The sequence below is a fragment of the Anser cygnoides genome, chromosome 4 (genome assembly GCF_040182565.1).
Source record: "Anser cygnoides isolate HZ-2024a breed goose chromosome 4, Taihu_goose_T2T_genome, whole genome shotgun sequence".
NCBI classification, from domain to species: domain Eukaryota; kingdom Metazoa; phylum Chordata; class Aves; order Anseriformes; family Anatidae; genus Anser; species Anser cygnoides.
Genome location: NC_089876.1, coordinates 73579371 through 73602964, shown reverse-complemented (window position 1 = coordinate 73602964; position 23594 = coordinate 73579371). Strand labels below are relative to the sequence as shown.

At 44.1% G+C, this 23594-nt stretch overlaps 1 protein-coding gene across 5 annotated transcripts in view; it reads left to right on the top strand.

The window, feature by feature from the left end:
* The window catches only part of PPP3CA (protein phosphatase 3 catalytic subunit alpha), a 196886-nt gene extending 190330 nt beyond the window's left edge, over positions 1-6556 (top strand). For 3 of the 5 annotated variants that reach the window (XM_066996852.1, XM_066996851.1, XM_066996853.1), the window contains 2 exons: positions 1577-1606; positions 4806-6556. In XM_066996852.1, the coding sequence (XP_066852953.1) occupies positions 1577-1606; positions 4806-4999 (224 nt within the window). In that variant the 3' untranslated portion in view covers positions 5000-6556. The remainder of the gene's footprint in view (positions 1-1576; positions 1607-4805) is intronic. The other 2 variants (XM_066996854.1, XM_066996855.1) reach the window with 1 other exon arrangement.
* The last annotated feature ends 17038 nt before the right edge of the window (positions 6557-23594 follow it).

Sequence of the window (23594 nt, the reverse complement as noted above, 5' to 3'; positions counted from 1 at the left end):
CTATTGCTGCCCTAGCAAAATATTAGGAATTGAAATGAATTGGAGAAAATTGCCTACACTTCATGTTTACCATGACTGAAAGTAATATCTCCTCATACTGCAGTATTCTAGCATAGTAAAACATTACTATACACAAGCTCCTGCATTGGTTAACACGTAGTACCTCATTCACTAAATCTGAAATTTACATAGTTTCTGTTAAGCACACATTGTTACGTGTTTTAACAGAAAATATGAGTAGTATGTTCTGTGGAAGTAATACATCTTAGCTGTCTTTTTTTTTTTCCCTAATGTGTCAGTGCTGGTTTGGATCTGGTTATTCATTTTAGTTTCTCATCGTAGTTGTCATGTTTCCTTTTTTTTATGCTTGTATTGGTTTAGTTCCTTGATTTTTGCCGTCTCTCTCGCTCTGTAGCTTGAGAGGCATAAGATTACCTTGATGCATGTGGATTAGCTTCTCTAATTTCCCTATGCAACAAGGTAACGGTATGTATCTTTTAATATTGATCTCAATCCATTGGAGGACAAAAAAGCTTCTCTGTGGAGAAAAATAAAAGAAGAGAAATTCTTAAAAAAAAAAAAAAAATCTGCTTCTTGAGCTATTCTCTACACCAGCAAAGTTCTTGAAAATCAAAATTTCTTTAAATATTTAACAATAGCAGTGCTGTATTAGATCACATTTGCTGATTTGCTTCAGCTTCTAAATCTCTGACTACTGTAGAAACAAATTGAAACCAGAACTGATGGTTAGAATTCAAATGAAGGCTATGTTTTTTAAGAACAATGAAGTTTTCAAAACAGTGGTAACATACGGTGTATTCATAACACTGCAGCAATCTCCTGATTACAAAATTTTCTCTCTCTGACCAGGCTTTGCAATTCTGAGGGCCCAAGGGTTTTCAATATGGTATCTGTGTCCATCAATTGAAAACATTAAAATTATTTTATTTTCAAAGATTAGGTTGCCATAAAGGATGCTTACCGATGGAGCAGACTGAGTGAGGTTGCAAGCAAAGAAAAAAGCTCTCTGAGCAAACTCTTTCCCTATGTTGTGGGGAGGTTTCTTTTAGTCAGGAGAGAGAAAAAACTTTCTTAGAAGTTGCAGATGTGGTTCTTTTGCCCTGTACCAGCAGTGAATACTTTTCAAGCTGACTTTGTAAGTGGTATGAATTTTGTGTGATGGCTTTATGCCATTTTTTGTTCTCTTTTGACAGAGCAAATCAAACCACTCTTATTTAAAACTGCGAGAATTATACAATAAACATTGCAGGTCAGATATACGATATGGAAGACATTTTCATTTTGTAAGTTTTTTTTTTTTGAGTCAAAAGAAAACTATTCAAATATGCCTTTATGAACTTTGTGAATCTTTCTGCTTCAAAACAAACTGTAGCTTAATTCAATCTGCAATTTATTGTTTTTGTGTAGCATTCCTGTGTGTGTCTGTTTTGCCAAAATCCAGCACTTACAGTAACATTAGTGTGTTAGCTCCTTTGCTATTCACTGACTTGTTCTTAGAGTTAAAATCCTCTGCTCATTTTTCTCATTCGTTTTGCTACCCCTTTCTTCTCTTCAGCTACTGTTGAGGCTATTGAGGCTGATGAAGGTAAATTGGCCAGTCCCCTTTCTGTTGGTGCTACAACAGATAAGGGCTCTGCTGGGTGTATTCATTTTGCTGTAGCTTGTACAGATTGTGTGGGTGTTGGGCTAACAATTGTGGCTCGGTATTAACCAAAATGTAATTGCTTTAAAGGGGAAAATGTATTTTTTGTTGTTGTTGTTGTCTGTTTTTTTTCTTTCTGAAAGTTACAATCATGTTGGAATTCTTCCTGTATGTTGAACCAAGCACTGAGTAATGCCACAGTAGGAGATCAGGGGACTTGGATCTCAAGGGACATAACTCGGCAGCAGCTCATAAATACTCTGTGACACATAGCTCCAAAGCTGTACGCAAAAGGCTGGCTCTGCCTCTAAGCATTCTCAGCAATCTCTGGTCAAGGAAAACACACAGCTTTTTTTTAATATTTTTTTGTTGTTTTTTTCTTTTTTTCAGTTTGTTTTTTCTTTTACTTTTAGGTCACTAGTGAAAAATTTTTATTGGTCTTTTGTTAAAGTTCAGCATATTTGTTTCTCTTTAAGTAAAACAACATGACACATTTATCTGTAAGATGTCTGTTTCCTCTGGTAGTGGCAGTTTACACACTGGATATTTATGTTAGAGCAACCATTAACACTAGCACCATTTTAGCTACAAACATAAAGAGAGTGGCTGCCTCAGAAGGTTTCTGAGTGTTTAGTATCAAAAGCTATGGTGCTTTATTGACAGACCTCTAATTTAACCCCTAAGAAATTTTTAACTACACAGCTAAGACCTAAGTAATTACATATTGCAATACAGATGTACAATATTCATTCAGCATTATAAAGTTTTGGAAGAAGAATTTTCATAATTCCCCTTTAAAACAAAATTCTTCAGTTGTATTTTGTTCTTGCCCCTCTCAAATTTTCTGCGGGTATTTTTTTAGTTAATTTAAAAAAAAAAAAAAAAATCTGATGATTGCTGTCCGTTGGTGAGATGTGCCCTTTTGGCCAGTTGAATTTGTTTTTGATTTTTGTAAAGCAGTGAATAAGATTCTAGAACAAATAAGTAAGAGAAAATACAACTGCTTTCTAAATAGCAGTGAGTAAGCTGCTATTTATGTTGGAATTATCTATTCCTATCGGCAATCTCTAATCTGCAGTGTGCATTCTCGTTGACAGTTTGGCTGTTTTCTGTGATTTTCTGTGACTATGTGTTGTGTTTAGTATACTCTCAATGTAAACTGCTAATACTCGTTGTCTGACCAGCAACTACAGCAGAGCACCTTCTTCAGTATTACAGATGATAATGTGTCTGCTTGAAATACAATTGGTTGAACATGATCCTGTTCCAGGAGTATGCACTCTTCAAGTTAATTCTTGATTTGCCATCCTCGCTAGTTAGGCACGTAACCATAGTCATAACGACTAGTCTACACAGACGAAGCTAACGATGGAGAAAATGTTTCCTCCTTTTCTAATTGTCCCTCTGCAGTTTGATTCAGGGCCTGATGACACCAGGTGCTCCATACCTGTAATTCCAACTGGGCTGTGCTACTTGCAAGCTCCAGAACACAGCAACTGTTTCAGCTTCAACATGGCCATCCATTAAACTGTTGCTTTAAGGGATTGGCCTGGGTGCTTGTTAGACATCTTCATTTTTGTGATAGACGATAAAGTACTTGAAAAAACTTACCATAGGGCCTGTTCTGTTTTCACTGCTCCATCCCTGCTCACTTGACTAATCACCATTATGTTGTTGTTGTTTCTCTAAGTTAAAGTATGATACATGTTAAAACCATGCACTTCAAAGTTCCAATATAACATTTGTGAAACTGGTTACAGAACTAAATCCTGAGGCAAACAGGATCTATCCATTTTCACAGGAATGGTTGGCAAAAATGTCAGCATGAAAATGCTTTTCTCACTCCCCACAAAATGCAAGGAGTGGTAGATTGGTACCAGGGATGTTTGGAGGTCTGGGGGTTTTGGTTTTGTTTGCCTTTTTTTTTTGGTTAGCAGAAGTACAAGCTTGTACCGAATTGGGACTTCATATTGGAAGGAGATGAGGGGTACTTTAGGGAAGAGAGGGGAGAAGGTAAAAGGTGGGAAAGAATATTGAATTTGATCTTTGAAACTCCCCTACCACTTTTCTACCCAGGGAGTTTGCAGTTTCCTGGTACTAACACACCATTTCTGCTATATGGCATGTTAAGATAGAGGCATAACAAAAGTGCAACCAGCGTTCTGGAAGTACAGCACACGGATTTGGTGTAGATAAGAGAAAAGCACACAGAAGGCTATTACAAATTTGCTATGGAGCTGTGAGCTGCTGTTTGCCTACAGTGCTTTTTTCTCTTTTACTTTAAATCTAAATATCTTAAACTCATCAATCAAATAAAAAAAAAAAAATAAAAATAAATAAATCACACTCTGTGAATATATTCCTGAGCCTGCGGCTGCCTTCTGAGGTCAATGCGGCCTCATCCGTGCTGCTGCTAAAAGGCCGTTCAAAAGTCCTCGAATCCAGTTGGAACTTTGGTCCTTTGTGAATTTATTCTCAAAGTCCAGTTGTACCAATATGACAAAATAATGATAGCCCTCATCTGCCTTGCACGGCATTACTGCTGTTTGACTCAAACTGCTTTTTAGAGTCCAGGGAGGTTGGGGAGTGACCGACCGGCAAGTGGCTCGCCTGCACTGAGACCCTAGGACAAGCTGTTATAGGGTCAGCCCAAATGCCCTATAGCTTTAACGTGAAGACCGGCCACGTCACATCATCACTGTTTGTAACTGGCCAGTGCTTCCAGATTTTGTCTGGGCTTTGAAAATCAAAGGGGAGTTTTCCCTGAGTAAGGATGTTACGGAGAGGCCTAACGTTGTTCAGGCTGTAGGCCGTGACAACCAAAGCCACCTCACCGGGTCACTGCTTGCCCTAAGCATTGTTCCGACTTACAGACCGGAGCAGCACAGCAGCCTCTTAGTACTTTAAGCTGAGCCTCAGAGGACAGCAAAGTAGTGGAAGTTGGTCTTGTTTGAAAAACATAGTTGGGTTGCAAGAGATGGTGGTGGCTTGCCCCCAGCTCTTTCTGCATACGGTAAGGAGTCCGTCGTGTTGTCAGATCTTCTCGTTGCCTTCTTCGCAAAGAAGGACGTTGCTAAGTTGGGGGAAAAACTGCCAAGAGTTCTACGTTGCTAATTGTACTTTTTAATAATCCTTTATTTAGCTATCAAAGGATTTTCACCCCAGCATAAGATCACTAGCTTCGAAGAGGCCAAAGGCTTAGATCGAATTAATGAGCGAATGCCTCCGCGCAGAGATGTGCCATCTGATGCCAACCTTAACTCCATCAACAAGGCAATCTCCACAGAGACTAATGGCACTGACAGCAACGGCAGTAATAGCAGCAATATTCAGTGACCACTTCCTGGGCGGGGGGTTGAGCTGCAGGGCGCGATGGGGTTGCTGCACATCAGCAGTTGGATGTTCTTGCCTCTGATAATAGCTTACTTGCTCTGGGGGCCAGGTGTTGGATTCAGTTTACAAAATCATCTACGAAGAGATCGTAAACTTTAATTTGGTGGGAGGGGGGTGGGGGATAGACACCTCCTTTGGATATGCCTTTAAAATGCTTGTAGAAAAATGAAAGCTAATGCTGGTATATATTGCAAAGTTAGGGGAATGAACATGTTTTCCTACTGCATTGGGAACTTCTAGATATGTTACTGAAAGGCCTTTTGTTATGTTACTGGACATGAAAACTTTGTTTAATTTCTTACTAACTATTGTACGTTTACAGTTGCAGCACTAAACATGGACAACATCAAAACATTTTTAACAAAATGTACAAACTAAATAAGGACTATTTATTGATAATGTTTTGCTACTCTTGTCAGACAATGGCTATGAAATAAATTAGGCAGTCTTAAAAAATATAGAAAAAAAGAAAAAAAAAGAATGTTGGAAATTTGTTTAAAATGCCAAAAAAAGAGAGAGAGAAAGAGAGAGAGAGTGAGAGAGAGACAGTTTAATTTTGTACAGATTATGCTTACCTCAGGTTTCTTTAGTGTGCTTCAATGCCCTTCTTTAAATATAACACTTATCTTACTAATTTGGCAGCGATTATCCTTTTCTTTGTTTAAAAAAAAAAACTGGAATAATGATAACAATTATCTTTTTTTGCTGTTTATATTTAGGGGGGGTTTGGTTTGGGGGGTTTTCTTTTTTTTTTTTTTGGTAAATCAAGTCTTGGTTGTGGCTTGCTGAATTTAAATATTTATGAGTGGTGCATTTTTAAGTATAGTGAACAAGACACCATATTAAGTGCAGTGAAAAGCATCTATATTCTGTAAAAATCTGCCTATGCATGTTTTTTAAGAAAAAAATGGCTGTATAGGCCTGTATGGGACTGTAATGCGCTTAGTGGTCTGACTTATACTGGAAATGTATGTATACTGGCGTACTTTATATTCTCTAAAAAAAAATGCTTAATGCCTTTGAAATTTTGTAATCGAAAAAAAAGCTTTGAAAAATCTAAGGGGAGAGTATTCTTAAAGTTTTTAACATAAGCTTGTCAGTGCACATATAGATGGGTAGCATGTTTAGCAAACCTTGTGAAATTTAAATAAGTTTGTAGTTACATGTGAAATTCTAAATGCATGATAACTGTTAATGTCATAATGGTTTAGTCATTTTGTTATGTTCTGTCATGTGCCACAAAATGTGTAATTTTTTCACTTTTTTCCCTTTGTATATCAGTTACGGGTTTCGACTGGTTCATTCTAAAAAAGAAAAAGAAACAAAACAACAGTCCATTGATATTTTTTAACAATTGTATAAGTGCCCAAGTAATTCACTACAGCCTACAGCCTTGCCTTTGTAATTTGACTTCGAAATGTTGGCAATCAAAAGCATGCACTTGTAACAATGAAAGAAGCATTTTATATTACTACTCAATAAAAATGTGCATGAACGTAAGTGCTCTTCCCTTTCTTGCTGACTAAATCACAGAAGTATGCGCACACGTACGTGCGTTTGTTGCTCTCTTTTGCTTTTGAACAAGTGGAGACCATCTGTGTAAAGGAAGAAGGACACGTTTCACAGTTCAAGGTCAGTTCTTTACTAAGAAAAATGCATTTCTTACCTAGCTGTACTAAGCTACTGAACGCTGCTTCTGCAAATTCCCTGTATGTCTGATTTTTTCCCCCAAGTTCCAGTTAAAAAGGTGTTTTTTCTCTGAAATGAGTAGAATGTATCCCACTAATAGAGTGCACAAGAAATTGTGTGCTTTCTGTGTGATTTGCTCTCTCATCTACAGTGCCCTGTGATTGTGATTTGCTTTTCTGTCCCCCCAATGTTGTTGCAGACTTTTTTATTAGAAACAAATAATAGATGATTCATACCTGGAAATCTAAACTTACAGAGAAGGCTTGGAATTGGTAGCAGAAAGACTCGTCTTAGGCTCTCACGGCAGAGAGAAAATTCCAGTTCAAATACAGGTTCCTCTTTTTCCATTGTGACTTGTGAATTATGAAGATGTAATTATAGTATGTGACTAGCATCCCACCCTCTGTGGAAACAAGGAAATGGTATGGACAGACCTCACAAATGTTCCTAGCCAGCTCTCTTCCTGTATTTGAAAAGGTGAATTAGTATCATTTGCAATGTTCCTTTAGGAAAAGAAAAAAAAAAATCGATGCTTTTCAGTATCAGATTTCAAATGCTGTCTTTTAGTCAGAGATGAATTGTCAAAGCTCTGTGTTTTTTTTCTCATTTTCTCCCTGACTGTGCTCAGCATCCTTCCACAGTCCATCATCCTGTGAAGAAGTGATGGAAAATGCCAAACGGTGTGACAACGTGGGTATTGCTTTAGTCTTCCATTCAGGTAGCATTATTAAATGTTGGCCTGGTGCCTGTTTTCTTATGTGTTCTTCCCACTTTAGCTCTGTCTTGTTATTTTTGGCAAGATAGGAATGGTGGCAAAAATACAGTGAATTCATAATATCCATGGCTACGAAGTTGGATTAATTTTAGATTTAAAGTTTTATTTAGGCTCATATAGAAATAAAACACAAAGGGGAGACATGCAGGGTCTAACTATTCATCTGATCGGTGGAACTGCTCATCTGGTGAATGAAAATGGTCTCTGGAAGAAGTAATGGTAAAACTGAGTGATTATTTTATTTGTCAAATCAGTCCTAGGGATGTGCTAGCTGAACAACTGTAGGTTACCTTGTGTGAGTTTTTCTGTAGAGAAGATGTCTGAGCTAGCACTCAGCAGCTAGTTTGTACAACATAAAGCCAAGTTGTTTGTCAGTGCAAAACGTTGTCTGGATTCGTTTAACTCGGGCCCTGGCAGTTGCCTAACTCAATTTAACAGGAAGAAAGGAGTTTTTCCATCAGCAGTGGTGGCGTTGCTTAGACCTCTCAATCAGTAAGCTTAACCCAAACTATCAAAGCTAAAAATCAGCAGTGGGTTTGCAAATGCCTGCTGCAGTTGCTAAAGAGCTTAAGAGTAAGCAAGGGAGCCCAGGATGAGTACTGCATCAGGAAATGTACAAGTTCTGTGTGGTCAGTAAGGAAATATATACATTTATTTCACTTTTTCTGTCTTGGAAGAATAGAAAATGTCCTGAGCATATGAAATAGCAGTTTCCCATGGGTCCAGGTAAGATGGCCGAGCTCTGCAGGACTGGGTCCCACTCTCCTAACGTGGGGCAGGTTCTGGGTGAGCTCTGAGGGGTGTTCTACTCCATGATTAAATGTTCTAAAAGGATAAAACCATTTTTCAAAAGTCATCTCTTTCCAGGGCATCCCATTTCTTCCAGCTGTCCTTTTTCCTGCTACAGAAAGAGCCAAAGATGAAGTTGAAGAAAAACCATGGTGCCACTGAAAGCTGAATTTTGGATGGTCTAACTCAGTGAAATGCCACACACTGAAGTGCATCTCCCTTTACAGGTTTCTTTGCATCATGCCTACATCAGGATTTACTGGATTATTATTTTTAACTTCTAGGTTTCCACTGTGGGATATGGTACATTGGATACGTGTATTATATTTTCTGCATGATGATGATTTTCCTTTTCAACAGCTATCAAGTGTGTAAGCTTCTAGTATATGCTCTTCGAAGGAGACAATCTTGATTGTTGTCCAGGGTTTCCCCCAGATTGTGCTAGAGTCAACCCTGCTTAAGGTTGTATCATAACTGCCAGCTGTCACACACAGGCACAAACTCTTCCAGTGTTTTCTTTTACTCCCTTTTTTTATTGCCGACAGAGATTTGTCTGCAACCTCCAGAGCAGTTCAGGCATAATTCTCCTGAGAACCTGGCCAGCTAAACTGAGGCCAGAAAAAAGCTGCTTGTTAATATAGACTTGATCTCTGTCTTCCATAGCTTCAGATTTGTTTTTGGTGAGACGGTGGAGTTCACAGTGAAACTTCAGGGACACTTTTTAGGTTCAAATTGAATTTATACTTTTAGTTCTTAGAAATCTGTTTCCCATCTTTTTCAAGGTACTGTTGCTCAGATTAGTCAGATCCATGAATCGTCCCACTTTTTCACAAAGAGAGGGATGTGAGAATCAGCTATTTCAAATGTTAAAAAAAAAAAAAAAAAAAGGCACCAAAGCAGCTGTTTTGAAAATAGTTTGCAGATCACTTTCTCAGTTGTTTTTGGGAGGGTGTTTAATTCTTCATTTAAAAAAAAAAGTCCATTTTCAGTGTGCAAAAGGATGAAGTTTCTGGAACTTGAGAGGTTTAGAGAAAATGTGCCAGTTTGCATGTGTTCATATGTGTATGTTCGCATGTGTGTGAAAATACAGAGGACTGTACTCATCCCCGTGGGGGACACAAAGGAGGAGGATTTGATGGAGCTAGAGATTGGGTTTTATTAGTCTTGCTGAGCTGACTTTGCAGTATCAAGCCCGCTAAGCGTTTTAAAATATATGGTTTATGAGGCTTTGATTTATTTACGTTTTTTTAAAATAACTTGGGGGCAGTTTCAGTTTTATACAGGACATCATGTTTTATCAAGCTGAAGGATAACTGCGTGCTCCGGGCAGTACTCTGCTCTGACACAAGCCTGCAAAGGGAGGAGGGGCTGGCTCGGCTCTGTCATCCTTGTCAAAAGCTTGTTTTTGGTAACACAACTTGGCAAAGGACGTGCTAAAGGACTGGCTTTGCCGCCAGTGACAAGTCTACAAGCATGGTGGAAGAGGCGACAGTGTCTACTCCTTTGTCACAGGCCATCACTAGCTGTGCTGGGGCTCACCGAGGCCTCCCCCTCCCGTTTGGATGGAGTCTTGTGTGCCTGTTTGCTGGAGGTTCGGGGCTGTGTTCCCAGCTGGGCCATTTTTATGGCAGAAAAACTTGAGCAAGAGCTGGTCATTTCAGGCATAGTCAATGCAGACATCCATTGTGCAATCAAGCAAACCTGTTTTTCTCAGCATTTGGGTATTTAATAGTCTCTTTTTGCTTTGTGTGAGCAGCTGAACATTGTGACTCAGAATAATTTCACGGTTTTAGGTGAGAAGAGATGAGGTGGACCAGACCAACTCAACCGCTCACACAGTGCTGGAGCGGGCTGCTCAGGGCCGCGTCTAATTGGGTTCTGGGCATCTGCGAAGGGAAACTCCACAACCTCTCAGGGAAACAAAACAACAACAAAAAGCTTTTTCTTGCATTTAATACCCTGTACTTGAGTTTGTGCCCGTTGTCTCTTGTCCTGTCATGGGGTCCCACTGAGCAGAGCCCGACTCCCCCTTCTTTACTCCTGGCACCAGGTATTTATGCACACTGATGAGTCCACGCAGAGCCTCCTTTGCTCTAGACTGAATAGTTCCATCTCTCCTAAGTCAGAGGCTCCCATCCCTTAATCACCTTCAAGGTAAAGTTAAATTACCTGCCTGGTTTCCACTGTGTACTATTAAATGCTGATCACGTATGTTGGTGCCAGTAATTTAAGACAGGAGAAGACATTTCCAGCCTTGGAAGTCAGAAAGAGGAGAGCTGTATATCAGAAAGCGGGGGAAGCAGAGGTATGCTGCAGTAGCAGAGCAGGGATGTACTGTGGTACAGATTGAAGAAGGTAAGAAAATGAAGGCCTCACTGGTCTGAGAGAACAGTGGAAGAGCAGGAATAGTATTTATTGACAAATCTGGTAATGAATCGGATCACAGATCATCCAGATAGGTATCAGTGCAAAGGGATCTACTTCACCATCTCAGTACAGTTCTGTCATGCGTTGTGTCCCACCTACTGCTGGTCCTCAGGGCTTCAGAAGGTGAAGAAGTCTGGCCAGTGCTTTACTGAGGGAAACAGTCCCTTCTTGGATTCAGCAGGCAAATGGATGAAGCCCTGAAGCATGTGATTTGTATACAGTCATTATTATAGTGCAGATTTGCGAGTATTATCAGGATATGAGATAAATGAGAGATCTTGTGCCTCCCTGGGGACGGAGAAGTAACCTTCCGAGGAGGTTGCCTGAGGAGAAGGTAATTTGTTTATCTGCCAGTTGGTGGTTTATTGCTTTCTGTGCTTATTTAATAAGCTTTGCACTTGGACTGCATTTTTCTGAAATGAGAAGAAAGTGCCTTCTGAAGGGAATATCGGGCTGACGCTCCAGCTGAGCTGAAATACGGCTGCAGAGCTGACATTTAGGCAAAAGTCTGAGGAAGTCCCGTAACCTTGGACCGTGGAGCCAGAGACAGGACAATGGCAAAGGTAGAGGACACTGGATAAGAGCTGGATGGTGAGAGCAGGGACCGTCTCACTGCTGAGGAGACAGAAGAGAAGGAACAAGCAGAGTCAGAAGGGAAAAGAGGCACAGCTTTGCTGCCAAGAGGTGAGGGCAAGTACAGCTTACAGAGCTGGTTCCCCGATGTGTTTTGGTGGCACGGTGGGCTGTGAAGTGAAGACACAACTCAGTTCCACCTGTGCTTGCTTTGGCTTCACTCGCTGGGGGAGAAAATAGGAGAACGGCAACTTTACAAGCCATACCCAAATCCATCACATCACGCCTGTCGCGATGTTAGAGAGAGAAAGTACCACCAGAAGTTCTGTCTCTCTGGAAGGCTAATTCCTAGCACAAGAACTGATGGATAGGCAGTGGTTAGCAATATTTGGATGCTGTTAATCTCAGATTAAACAGCAGACAAAAGCCTTCAAATTGTAGTCACAGAATCAGTAAGAGGTGGCACTGTTTTGTGTTTGGAAAAATGACCTGGCAGCCAAGCAAGCTGTGGATTGCCAGAAAAGTCTAAGAATACAGTGAAAATCAGCATGAGTCCAGCTAAGCTCCTTTGCTGATCGTGGTCAAAAAGCAGCGCAGAACTTTTCCAGACCCTTAAATAGGAAGAGCAAGGTATAAAGAAGAAGGGAAATGATGCAATAAGGGTAAGGGAAAGATTTAGAGTAAATGTATTGGCTAAAGGACCATGGAAGAAGAGCCAAGAATGAGATTTAGGATATGGAAACAAGAACTACCAGAATCAAGGCACAGGCAAATTCAGCGTTTAATGCTCTTTTTTTCCAGGAAAATGCAGTAGTTTCTCTCCTAAAGCTGCAACAGAAATACCACGTATGCTTACTGGTCAAATGGCAGTGCTCTTTAACACTTCTCTGAGTGGGTGGTGTATTTTGAAAATATACTTGGAGAGTATGTAAGTACAGAAATATATATAAATAAGGAGCAACTGCAGGCTCATTGGTCTGAGTGTAATCATATGCAAAGCTTTAAAGAAAATTTTGAGGGGAACTGCTGACCAAAATGTGCGAGGGGGTGGCTATTTGCTGCAGTGCCGTATGGGCATCAGAAGTAAGTTAGGGACAGTGGGAATTGTCATAAGGACGTTAAGGTGATGCCTCGCAGCAGCAATATGGTAGTGTGCAGTAGCCCTTCACATGATCTCAGAGGAAAACAAACAAAAAAAAAAAAACAACTTGGTGAATTCCACAAAGACTGATCCAAACTTTAGGAGCAACACTAGTGGCTGATCAGTTCCAGTTTTTTATTCCTATTAACAATTTGTGCTACTTTGGAATGCGTGGTGGTTGGAAAACACTGATATTTGCAGGGAGAGGACGAGCTGCAGGAAAATGTCTTTTTTTTTTTTCCTCCTGAGATGAGGAAATAATGTTGGTAACAAAAGTTTTCATATACGTAGTGAGGAGTGCTGACTTTGCCCCAGAAGTAGGTTGGCGTTAGTAAGTGGTAGTGCAGATCCTTCCCAAGGAGCTGGTGGGGAGAAGCACAAAAGGGATCGGGTCAGGAAGGGAGGAAGGGGGGCTTCTTGTGGTCTTTTCTGCCTCCACGTGGCTATTTAATTACAGAGGAGAAAAAGTAACTGTCAGTTTTCCCTTCCTTATCTCCCAGCAAACCATTTTTCATGCCCATTTCACTTCCACAGCTTTTTCTTAGGAGGAGTGATTCATGCGGGTGCTTTCATATGGAAATAGATTTGCGAGGCTGGCCAAAAAATGCACCTCTTGAAAGTGCAGCTGGGCGCTGGCGTGGCAGCGATTTCCCCAAGTCCAGAAAGCTCCATCCAGAAATAACCTCCTCCGTGACTCACGAGTGCTCTGGGGAGGGCAGGGGGATTCCTGTCCCCAGAAAGCCCAGCTGCAGGGAGGGCTCGGCGGCGGCTGAAACACCGCTGAGCTGTCAGAGCAAATGGCATCTGCAGGGACCAAGATTTGGAGGAGACGGGCAGTGAGGGACGGGAGCTGAGGACAGTCTGAAGCAATTCTGCGTGCTAAACATACCCTTTCTCCCCCGAGACTGGAGAACACATCCCAATCACCCTCAGGGCAGACTTTTCTGCTTCAGAGATGAGGATCCTTTCCCATGCCTGGGCAAGGGCAAGGGCATGGGTCTGCAAAACGCCTGCCAGGAGCTTCGGGCAAGAGCTTTCCCGAAGGGGGAAAGATTTGTGTAATCACGGTTGTGATTCACGCAGCTTCCCGGCTCCCATGCCTGCCGTGGCGGGGCTGCTGGCTGCCAAGGGATGCGTTCTCTGTTAAACCGCCTGGGTCAGGGGTGGCTTCTCCGAGGCTTGAGGGGGTTCGCCCTTGTGAAAGAGCTCCCCTGTGCTGGTCTTCCGTGACGAGTGAGGATATGTGCTACTCGGTCTGACATATTATTCCATTAAGGCGTGGATATCCATCACAATACAGATACCCACGCACTACTTACAGAGCACGCAAGTGCTGTGCACCGCTGGGGATTCCTTGCTGGCTTGGTCTTTGGCATCGTTGTGCCTCTGCTGGTCCTGGAGTACAAAGATTTGGGCAAAACTATCCATGGAATTTATTTATTTTTTTTTCCTTCTTCCTATGGGTTGTGCTTTTACTGTTGTTTTTAAACACAGTTAACCCGACTTAACCTTTGTACCTACAGTGTAGGAATTAACTCCCAGCTAAGTAAGGCTCCTCACAGCTTAATCAGGAGTGTGAATTTAGCGTCAGCACAAGGAGCTGCAAGGATATATATATATATATATATATATATATATATATATATATACACACACACACACGTATATAAAACACTGATGTTTTAGAGAGAGAGAGAATATGATATTTTTTCAGCTCTTTAGATTGGATCTGCCTAAGCTAAAAATTTCTTGGGAACCAGACCGCAGCCCAGCAAACAGAGCTTTTGGGCTGAAAAGTGTGTGTCTGTGTAATATTATTATTTTTCTTGCTGTTCCACTGCAGTGGCCACGCAGGCGCTTCCTGCCTGTATTCCACTCAATGCAGCTGGAGCAATGTGCTATAAATTACCCTGTGTACGTGGCTATGTGCTACGGAGGAGCCCAAGCCAACAGGCAGGCCAGGAGCTTGCCTGTGTGGAGTGCGCTGCAGATATTTCCAAAAATCCTGGACCTGCAGGAACCCAGCAGAGCTGCCTGCGCTGTGGCTGGGATTTACATCAAGCTTATGAGAGCATGTTTATTACCGTGAAAATACTCTTTGGCCAAAGCGTTATTGGAAGCAGAGAACGATATAGCACGGAGCAGCAGGACAAAAGGATATCTGGGCCATTTTAGAGCTGGTAGTGAGGTTTAGGTAATATTATTAACTGTATAATGCCTTTTTAGTGAAGCTTGCGGAGGAAAACCTTTGTATCTAATGGAACAACTGTCATTGTTTCCTGGCTCGGAAATATTTCCAGTCTCCTGCAGTATCACATGTACTGGAGAGGTCTTGCGTATTGCATAGCTGCAAGGGCAGCGAAAGGCTAAGGTTGGGGATGCTTAACAAAATAGGAATGGGAAAAAAAAAAATTAAATTTTAACAGCAGAAAACATTTTTCCAAATCCCCATTTCAATTTTTTTTTTCTTTTATCACCAAGATTAATTAAGGATAAAAATCCCTGAAATATGGATCATTTGAAAAGAGATCAGCTGGGAATGAAGCTTTAGCAAAATTGTCAGAAGACTAAATACATCATTTATCTCTACGCCGCAGCTGAGGTGCAGTGAAAAATACATTCTGCTGAGTACTGAAAATTAAATTAAGTTATGCTCATGTGAGCAGTTGTATGTTGTTTGAATGAAACCCTTGGGTTTTGTAATTGGCTTGGATGCGGAACCCTTTGGGATGGCTGTTACGGGGTGGACTTGCCTGGTTGTGCACTGGCGGCTGCTCTGCCAGCAGCTCTGTCCTTCACGACTGTCGGGGATGCGACGGTGTGAGCATTACAGATGAAAAGCTCGTGCTGCTGCTGGACACCACCTGTCTGGGGACCTTGCCACTTTTCCAGGGAGCAATTTTGCCTTCCCTTCTCTCCAGTGGGCTCACAGGCAGGACACGAGCCCTCCCAAAATGCAAAGAAAACAAGTGGAAAAGCCACAGCATGAAAGGTGTCACCCATCTTTCCATTCTGTAAAGCTACGTGGTGTTGCAGTGTGACACCAACAGTCAGAAGACACTGGGAATAATATATATTTTTAGATGTACATTGGTACTCCAAATTCAGCCCTGCTCATTTCCATCCAATGTGATGTCTTCTGCTTGTGCCCCAGCCTTCAAGGCCGTCGGGAGGGCTTTGTGATCCCCAGTGATGAGCATGGCCATTCGTGGCAGCACGATGGGCTCTGGCCATCTACATGGACCTGCCCATTAATGCTGGAAGTGCTGCACATGTGTAGGTGAGCTAAGGTGGCCAGGCTTCATATCTGAAGGCCCCGAAGTCCTGCCGTCCTCCGTCCCCAGCCAGGATCCGGCTTCAAGTGGAACGTGGTCACTTGGGACTTTCCAATTTTGTCAAGCTCAGTCACACCTTCTTAAAGTATTTAAAAAAAAAAACAGTAGTGCTAAAACTCTGCTCCCTCCACGCAGTTGGTGCTGCTGAGTGAGCTGGAAAGCAAGGCAGTATTTCCTTGTGAAGCGCTCAGGTCCTTCTGTGGGCAGATGAGTGGCCAAGGCTGGGAGGGCTTGGAGAAGCCAAAGGAGAGCTGACCTAGATGGTAACAACATGAAGGAAAACCAAGCCCAGCTGGAGCTATCAGTCCTATGGGCTTTTCATGTCAATTTTAATACAGTCCTAAGGGCTGTGAAGGGTGAGGGGCTTGTGCCCACCTATATTCACGCCGATGATGCTGCCAAGGCCAGGCAACCCATTTGAACATCCAGCAAAAACGCCCAGAAAGGCCAAGCCGTTCATGATCGTGGACCTTGACTGTGCTGCAGCAGCCTTGCCACGAGCTCTGCTGTCGTCTCCTTCCTCCCGGGGTTCGGCACAGCCCCTGCGCGCATCTCTATGTGTAAGAGAAACCTGTTTCCATGGCGACTAGGGGCTTTCTAAATTCGGCATGTGATGTCCAAAATCCCCTTCATGTTAACTGTTGAGGTGCGCGTAGAGTCCTTTGAGCCATTGGAGGCCTGCTGCCGGGGCTTGTCGGGAAGGAAAGCGTTGGCACTGGCGTGTGAACGTGCTGAGCTGGTGTTAGCCACGGGCTGTTGATTCCCATCTCCCACAGCACAGCAAGTGCTCTCCAGGCCGGGGCACGGAGGTGCTAGCTGTGGGGCCCTGCACGCTGAGGGCGGTGAGGAGCTACGCTGTATTTATCTTCCAGATACACACGGGCATTTGCGCTGTATTAAGTAGCTGATGTTGCTGGGTTCCTCCTCTCACTTAAAGCAACGCAGCTGCTTAAATGCTTGTCTGATCGGGGCTGCATGGAGGTAAGGAAAGATTGCACCTGGTACAGTTATCAGCTGTATAATTGCATGCAAAAAAAGCCCAAGAACGAGCATCTGAAGCCACCAAGAGTCAGGTACAGGAGCATTAGTGAAACCTGTGTCTGCCCGACCTCTGCGTACACCCTTCAGTAAGAGCTGCAGTGTGAAATGCCACGATGTGTTTGAAGCAGCAGCGCCTGCCTTGCACATTTCTGTCTGTCTGTACCAGCTGGCGTCCTGCTGTCACGTGCCCGAGGGTGAGAAACCACCTTGCAAGGTGTGAGCGCTGTCTGTGTGTGCCCAGCCGCCCCTCAGGCACTGGAGCTGTGTTTCTGGGGCAGAAATCATAGCTTTATGTAATCGCCAGAGACATTTATAGAATACTTCTCGTCTTTGACAAGCTCAGATCCAGGCGCAAGATCTGAGCCTGGTGCATCGTCACCATGAGTGACGGGCTCTGCTCTGCAGGTTGTAAAGACCAAAAAAAAATATCCTGCAGAGTTCCTAAGACCCCTTTCCTCAGTGTAAGGTGTTCTGGGTTCCCCCACTAAGGCTTATTTTAGTGCCAGGCTGTCCTCAGTGTGGGCCAAGGCATCAGGATTTGGCCCTGACCGACAAGACGTTCAGCAGGAGGCATGTACAGGACTTTGCAAGCAATACAAGATGATTTGTGGGGTGAGATGGAGGTGGAAAGCAACGGGAGAGGGCACGAAGTGAGGAGACCACTTGGCATTGCCACAAGAGGAGGAGGACAGAGTATGGCAGAGGTCACAGCTTCTGCTTGATCTGCTTCCCAGAGCTTCCCAGCTTCTCAGAGCAGCCAAAACCTTCATAAATGTCAGATTTCCTGCAAAAGGACAAATAGCTCATATTTGAGGTATGAGGCATGGGGGGGGGGGGGGGGGGGGGGGGGGGGGGGGGGGGGGGGGGGAGTTAGAAATACGATGCCACGAACCTTCCACAAGCCATTGCAGCTAATAAATAATAAAACCAGAAGCAAAGCCAGACAGGGGAGGAATGAAGCCTGTAGGGCAGTCCTGGACTGGTGCAGTTGCTCGCTGGAGAAGCGAAGGGACAGAAAAGGGGGATCATGAATTTGTCAGATGGAAAAAAAAAAAAACACGTACGTACAAAAGAGAGGACAGCAACAGGAATTTTTTAAAGACTAAAAGGACACTGGGGACATCCTCCCTGGGAGGACCACCAGCTTCAGCACTGGGTCTGGTCTCTAGGTTGATCCAAGGCGCATGGCCAAGCACTCATTACCAGGGCTGAGCTGTAGCCAGTGACATCCAAGGGGGCAAAAAGGAGATGACTGCATGTAATTCAGTATGAGGGAGGCTCAAGGATGGCATTGGGACTGCTGTGCTCCCCTCGTGTCGCCCTCGTTTCCATTTCAAAACAGAGGTGAGGAGGTGTCATGTGGAGCTTGGAGGTGGTTTTGCTTTTTGTGTGAAATGTGCAAAATGAAATTGCTCTCAGTCCTACACCCTCGGAATTATTTAGGTTGGTATTTAATCCCATTTGCGTTTTCCTGCCCACTATGTTCTGATTTTCTCTGTGCTTTTGTAAAGCTGCGTGAAAGCAACGCCCTGGTTTTACCACCCAGGGCTGTTTGGACATGCAGCCATGGAGGGAGGTTAAAAATTATACATACGTAAATTAATAGAAAACCCTATTGTCGCAGTAAATCTGGGCCCCAATCTCTTTCCAAAGGCTACTGGCACATTTCCAGGGAGGTTTCAAGTCGCAGGTGGTGACCCCTCGAAGCCCAGCTTGTTTAGGGTTTGGTGAGCTGCAGTGGCTCACCTATGGGGCAGGGGCTGCCAGCCCGGTTCCTATGCCAGTTAAGTAATTAACAGAGCTTCCCCATCTCTTACCTCATCCACCATTTCTGTCGGTTTGTTCTCCCTGCAGCATGTCGTCATCTGTGACTGGTTTTATTCCCTTTCCTTTCTGGCTCCAGGCCCCTCAGCAGGTTGCCTCAGTCCAGCAGAGGTGGAAAGCCCTAAAGGTCCAGCGAAAAATCATGCAAAACATGCACAAAACAGAGGCACAGGTGTTTCCCCTGCCTAATTCTCTGTCTTGCAAATTTGGCTGGCCAAGCTCTCCAGATGACTTCCTTGAGCCCATCTTCCTGACTTGGCTCAAAGCAGCTGTGTTTGATCTTGGGTCGAGGATAAGTATTTTATATTTATCACTAAAACAAAAAATTGAGGCGTGCTCTCTGTGCAGTTGGTCGCCAGGGCCCTCTGTGCTTCAGGTGCCCACAGAGGTGGCACTAGCACCGGTAGGGGAAACCTGTAGGCACCTCCTGGGGCTGGGAGATGCCTCCATGCAGAGAGAGGTCCCCTCTCACGTGGGCTTTGCAGCAAAGCATCAGCTGAAGAGGGGCTTGTGGGGAAAGCTCGATGGGGCCAAGGGTACCCCCAGGTTATTCAGGGCTTAAATAACAGAACCCCCCCGCCCGAACCAGCCCCAAGTAGGAAGCATCAGCTGGCTGGTGGCAGCTTTTCTCATCCTCCTCTTCAGCAGGGCTGTCCTAGGCAAACACTTTGGTGTGGTCGCACAGCCTGGGGGCATGTAGAGATGGAGTTGAGAGGTGGGATTAATCCCAAGACCTCGGGGACGTGGCTGAAAGGGCGATTTGGAGCTGGGCAGTGCACCAGTCAAGGTGCTTGGTTTCTGTAGGGTCATTTGGCTTGACTTCCTTCAGTTGCTGCGCAGGTAAGCCTCACATCAGTGAAGATGACGATTTATGAACGAGACAGCAGAGCTTTGTCAGGATGCCTTTTCCAGCTGGAGTTAATTTCTGCAAAAATTTGTGTGGAATTTTTCAGCTCACTGGCCCTCGTCACGCCACGCTTGCCTCTTCTGTCTCCTCCATTTGGCTGGCGAAGGCCTAGCACAGTAACCAGAGACATATCTAAGGATTAATTAATTTAATTTACATTAATTTATTCCAACTTCTGAGACGGAGCCCTAGAGACTGCTTGCAGCGCTTGTGCTGAACGTAGAGTCGGCACCAGCGGCCGGTGGATGAGGGGAGAAGTGCTCCTGGCATGGTGTTTGCAGGATGCTGCCGGCTCCTCCATCTGCAGGGAGCAGAGCCAGCCCCTCACCAGGCTTTTGTGGCTAATGGGTTATTTTCTTCCTCTGCCCAATAGCTCCTGTGGGAGTAGCCTGTTCCTTCAGTGAGGAGGTGTACAAAAGCTTGGCCACACACGGTAGCTTCAGGATCTGGGGCACCTTTGGGATGGTCTGGTGCACATTTCCACCTCTGAATCCACACCAGCTGCAGAGCGTGCTTGGGCAGGGGTCCTGCTGCCTTTAAGTTATCCATTTGGTTCACCACAACAGCATTTCCCTGTTTGATCTCTTCTTGTGTCAGCTTGCCCCCCAGACCGTGGTTTCCGCAGCCACCATCATGGCCCAGAGGCCCAGGCCTGGCTGCAGGCCTGCACCTCAGAGGCCTGCGTCACCTCTCCGACATCGGCAGGCAGAGCAGGAAGTCACAAAGGTCAAAGAGCAAAATATGAAGAGGCAGAAAAGTTTGGCCTGTGTTTGAAAATGAAGCTATATTTCCTGGTTCAGCGTCCACCTGGGAGTATTGGATCATTACTTCATAGTCAGCCTTTGCTTCTTGTAGAGGAAAAGGTGTTAACCCAGAGAAATGGGAGTAGGTGCTTGGATTTTCAGCTGGAGGAGCCAAGAGCTTACATTCCTCTGACCTTTGCACACACAAAGGTCTGCTCTTTTCCACAGAAAATCTCACAGTCTTGAAAATACTAGCATTTATGGTCATTAACTTTGTTACTAATTACTTGTCTTCCATCAGGTACTAAAAATGCGGTTATGGTTCCACCTTCTGCGGTGTCCAGCACGAGGAAACATCCTTTCCCACTGACCAGGACCCTGCTTTTTCCCATTGCCCAACAGCTCAGGTTGCCCTTGCATCAGCTGTGCCATTACGGGCTCCTGTTTGAAGGGTTTCCATGTGGTCGCAGACTACAAACCCCAAATCTCTTCTCCTGCTGTCTTCCTTCTCCACCACCCCACTGGGGTCCAGCAGGCCTCGCCGTGCACGACAGCTGTGCGCACACCTCCTGCTATGAGTGTACTTGCAATGCCCTGATTAGACACCAAAATGAAGGCAAGCAAGGCTGAGCAGTGCCAAAATACCCTGTATGCGAGGCATCTACTGTTCTCTACCCCAAAACCCTTCTTCCAACCTTGGCGTGAGTGCAGGGGCTGCCGTTTCCCAGGGCGGGCTCTGCTGCTGTCCAGGTACCCTCACCTCAGCATCTGAGCTGACTTGGGAAACAGCCCCCAGGGCAGCGAGCTCAGGGTATTTCCAAGCAGTTAAGTATTCCTGGGTTTAAGTTCAAGAGAGAATTGATATGATTTAAAAGAAAACAAATTGGCCTTGAAAACGGCAGATTTATATTCTGGGCCATGTGAAGAAACTCGGGGATTTAGCTAACTCGCATTAAAAAAAAAAAAAAAAAAAAAAGAACAAACCCCTAAAAACCCTGCTGCAAGCAGTATTAGCTGCCAAAACTATAATAGTGCAAAACTGGAAATCCCTTGCTCAGCTGAACCTAGCACATTGGTATAGCAACTTAAGTGAATTAGCTGGCATTGGAAAGCTAGGATTTCTTATAAATAATAAACCAAATATTTTTTCAAGTCATCCTGACAGTCTTCTTGGAAATCTGTGAATACAATGCTTATTCTAACCAGCTGTGTCATCTGGATCAGCATTTTAATTTTCTGATGGGGAATTAGAAAAGTCAATATTTGTAAAGCAGTACAATTCCTATTGAGTATAAAATACTGTCTATAATGCAGTAATAGATCAGCTATAAAGTGATAATTTAAAAGATATTATACCTGTAATTTATAGATGTGTTTATATTACATTGTAATTTATGATGTTACTTTGCTCCTTTTCTTGTTGTTATTGTTTGGCTTTTATTTTTCCTTGTTAGTCTTCGATGCATAGGAAATTTATTCTGCTGTGTGCCCAAGAGCTTGGCGCACACCAGGAAGAGGGCTAGGAGGAGTTGCTGTAATGAGCACATTCACCGTGTCTTTTGCAGCACAGGCAAAATCCAGTGCAGGTGTTCAGTATTAGGGTGCAACTTAAGCCATTGGGAAAGATCACCTGGGAAGGTAACGGTTTCTGGAAGCCTGGGGACCTTGGATCAGGACTGTCACTATCAGCAATGTCCATGCTGTAGTTCAGCTGGGTGGGAAAGCCTCATCTGTGCTATGGGGATGATGGCTTTGGGGCCCACAGTCCCTGTAGGCTTTGATGCATTTGTAAATATTAAGAGTAGACAAAAAAAAAAAAAAAGGAGGAATGGTCAGCGCAATCATTGTGTTTACTGAAGGAAAACTGTTTGGCTTTGTTCTTCCAAGTGATTTTAGACTGCAGTAGATAAGGAGTGAAGCCATTTTGCTAGTCTGGCTTTCCTTGAGGGACATTCCTCCTACCACCAAAAATTTTGTCATTCTCAAGTCCTGTCTGAAATCACTGGGCATTAAAATTTCGACACATTGAGAAGCAACGAATTTGCCAACACCACCTCCTTTTGGTTTGGTCTCATGAAGCTCAGTGAAAGGCTTTTGTAGAAAGCTGGTAGGCAATCGACGCCTGTCTGACGAGCACAGCAGGATGACTGTGCACACAGATGGGAAAATGCTGATCCAAGGCATTTGGGAATACGTAACATCATTCCCAGCCCGGCCTTGGGAGGACTGGGAGTTACAGTGGATGAGTAGTTATGCCTTGGAAGTGGTTTCTTGCGAGCTTCAGACAAATAGCACGGCTGTCATCTGAACTCTGTGGTTGAATGGTTTTACATACAATGTGCCATTATGAAGCCATGCAGTATCAGCATCAAAGACAGGCTGCTGGTTGTTTGATCCCCCCTCTATATCTAATAGGGGAGAAGTGTCCTCCAGGACATGCCCCATTCTGAGTAACTTTGTGAACTCATCTCTCGTGTCTGCATGTCTCAAACCACAGATAATAGGTTTGAAGAGGGAAATAAAACAGAAAAACATCAAAAAGGCTTATGGTGTGTCTTGGTCAGGCTCTTACCTCTAATCTTCTAACCAAGAGAAGCCCCATGGCCAGATAGAGGTCCCAGAGCATTGTGTGGGTGAGTGTGGTATCCATGGCCTGGATAGAAGAACTGGTGAGATTCATGCACTAGGATCCCTTTTAAATATCGAGATGGGAAGAACTAGCCACGGAAAGGGAGGCCCCAAGGCAAAGTGTAAGGTTGTTCTGTGTGGGGTTGAGTGGTGAAAGCTTGGGAGCATGGGCAGATTGGGAAGAGGCTCTGCTCTGCCTGGTAAGCAGCACAACTCCAAGTAACGTGACTTCTGATCCCCAAAAGCATGTACAATAAGGGATAAGTAAAAGCAAGCACCCAAGAAATATGGAAGTCTTTCTTCTCCCTTGTATTTCAAGGGGTGGCAGATAACACACTATGTTGTGGACCAGAGGGGCTGTAAGGGTGCCAGTGAAGACCTGGTTGCTGCTGCGCTGGCGCATAACCACTACGAGCACTGCCTAAACAGCATTCACCACAGCACGAGGATGGATGGGCCCTGTCCTGCAGCGAGGGGAGGCCTGCAGAAAACCCCACGCAGGTGAGTGACTTTGGTTGGCTGCACCTTCAGAATCATTTCAGGTATGAAAACAGCTCTGGATGGCCCAGTGGTCGGTGATGCTGGACCTGGTGGTTCTCCATGCAGGCCCCACCTCCTGCAGGCCTTGCCTGCTGTGAGATTTAGCTGGCTCTCACCCGTGTTCTG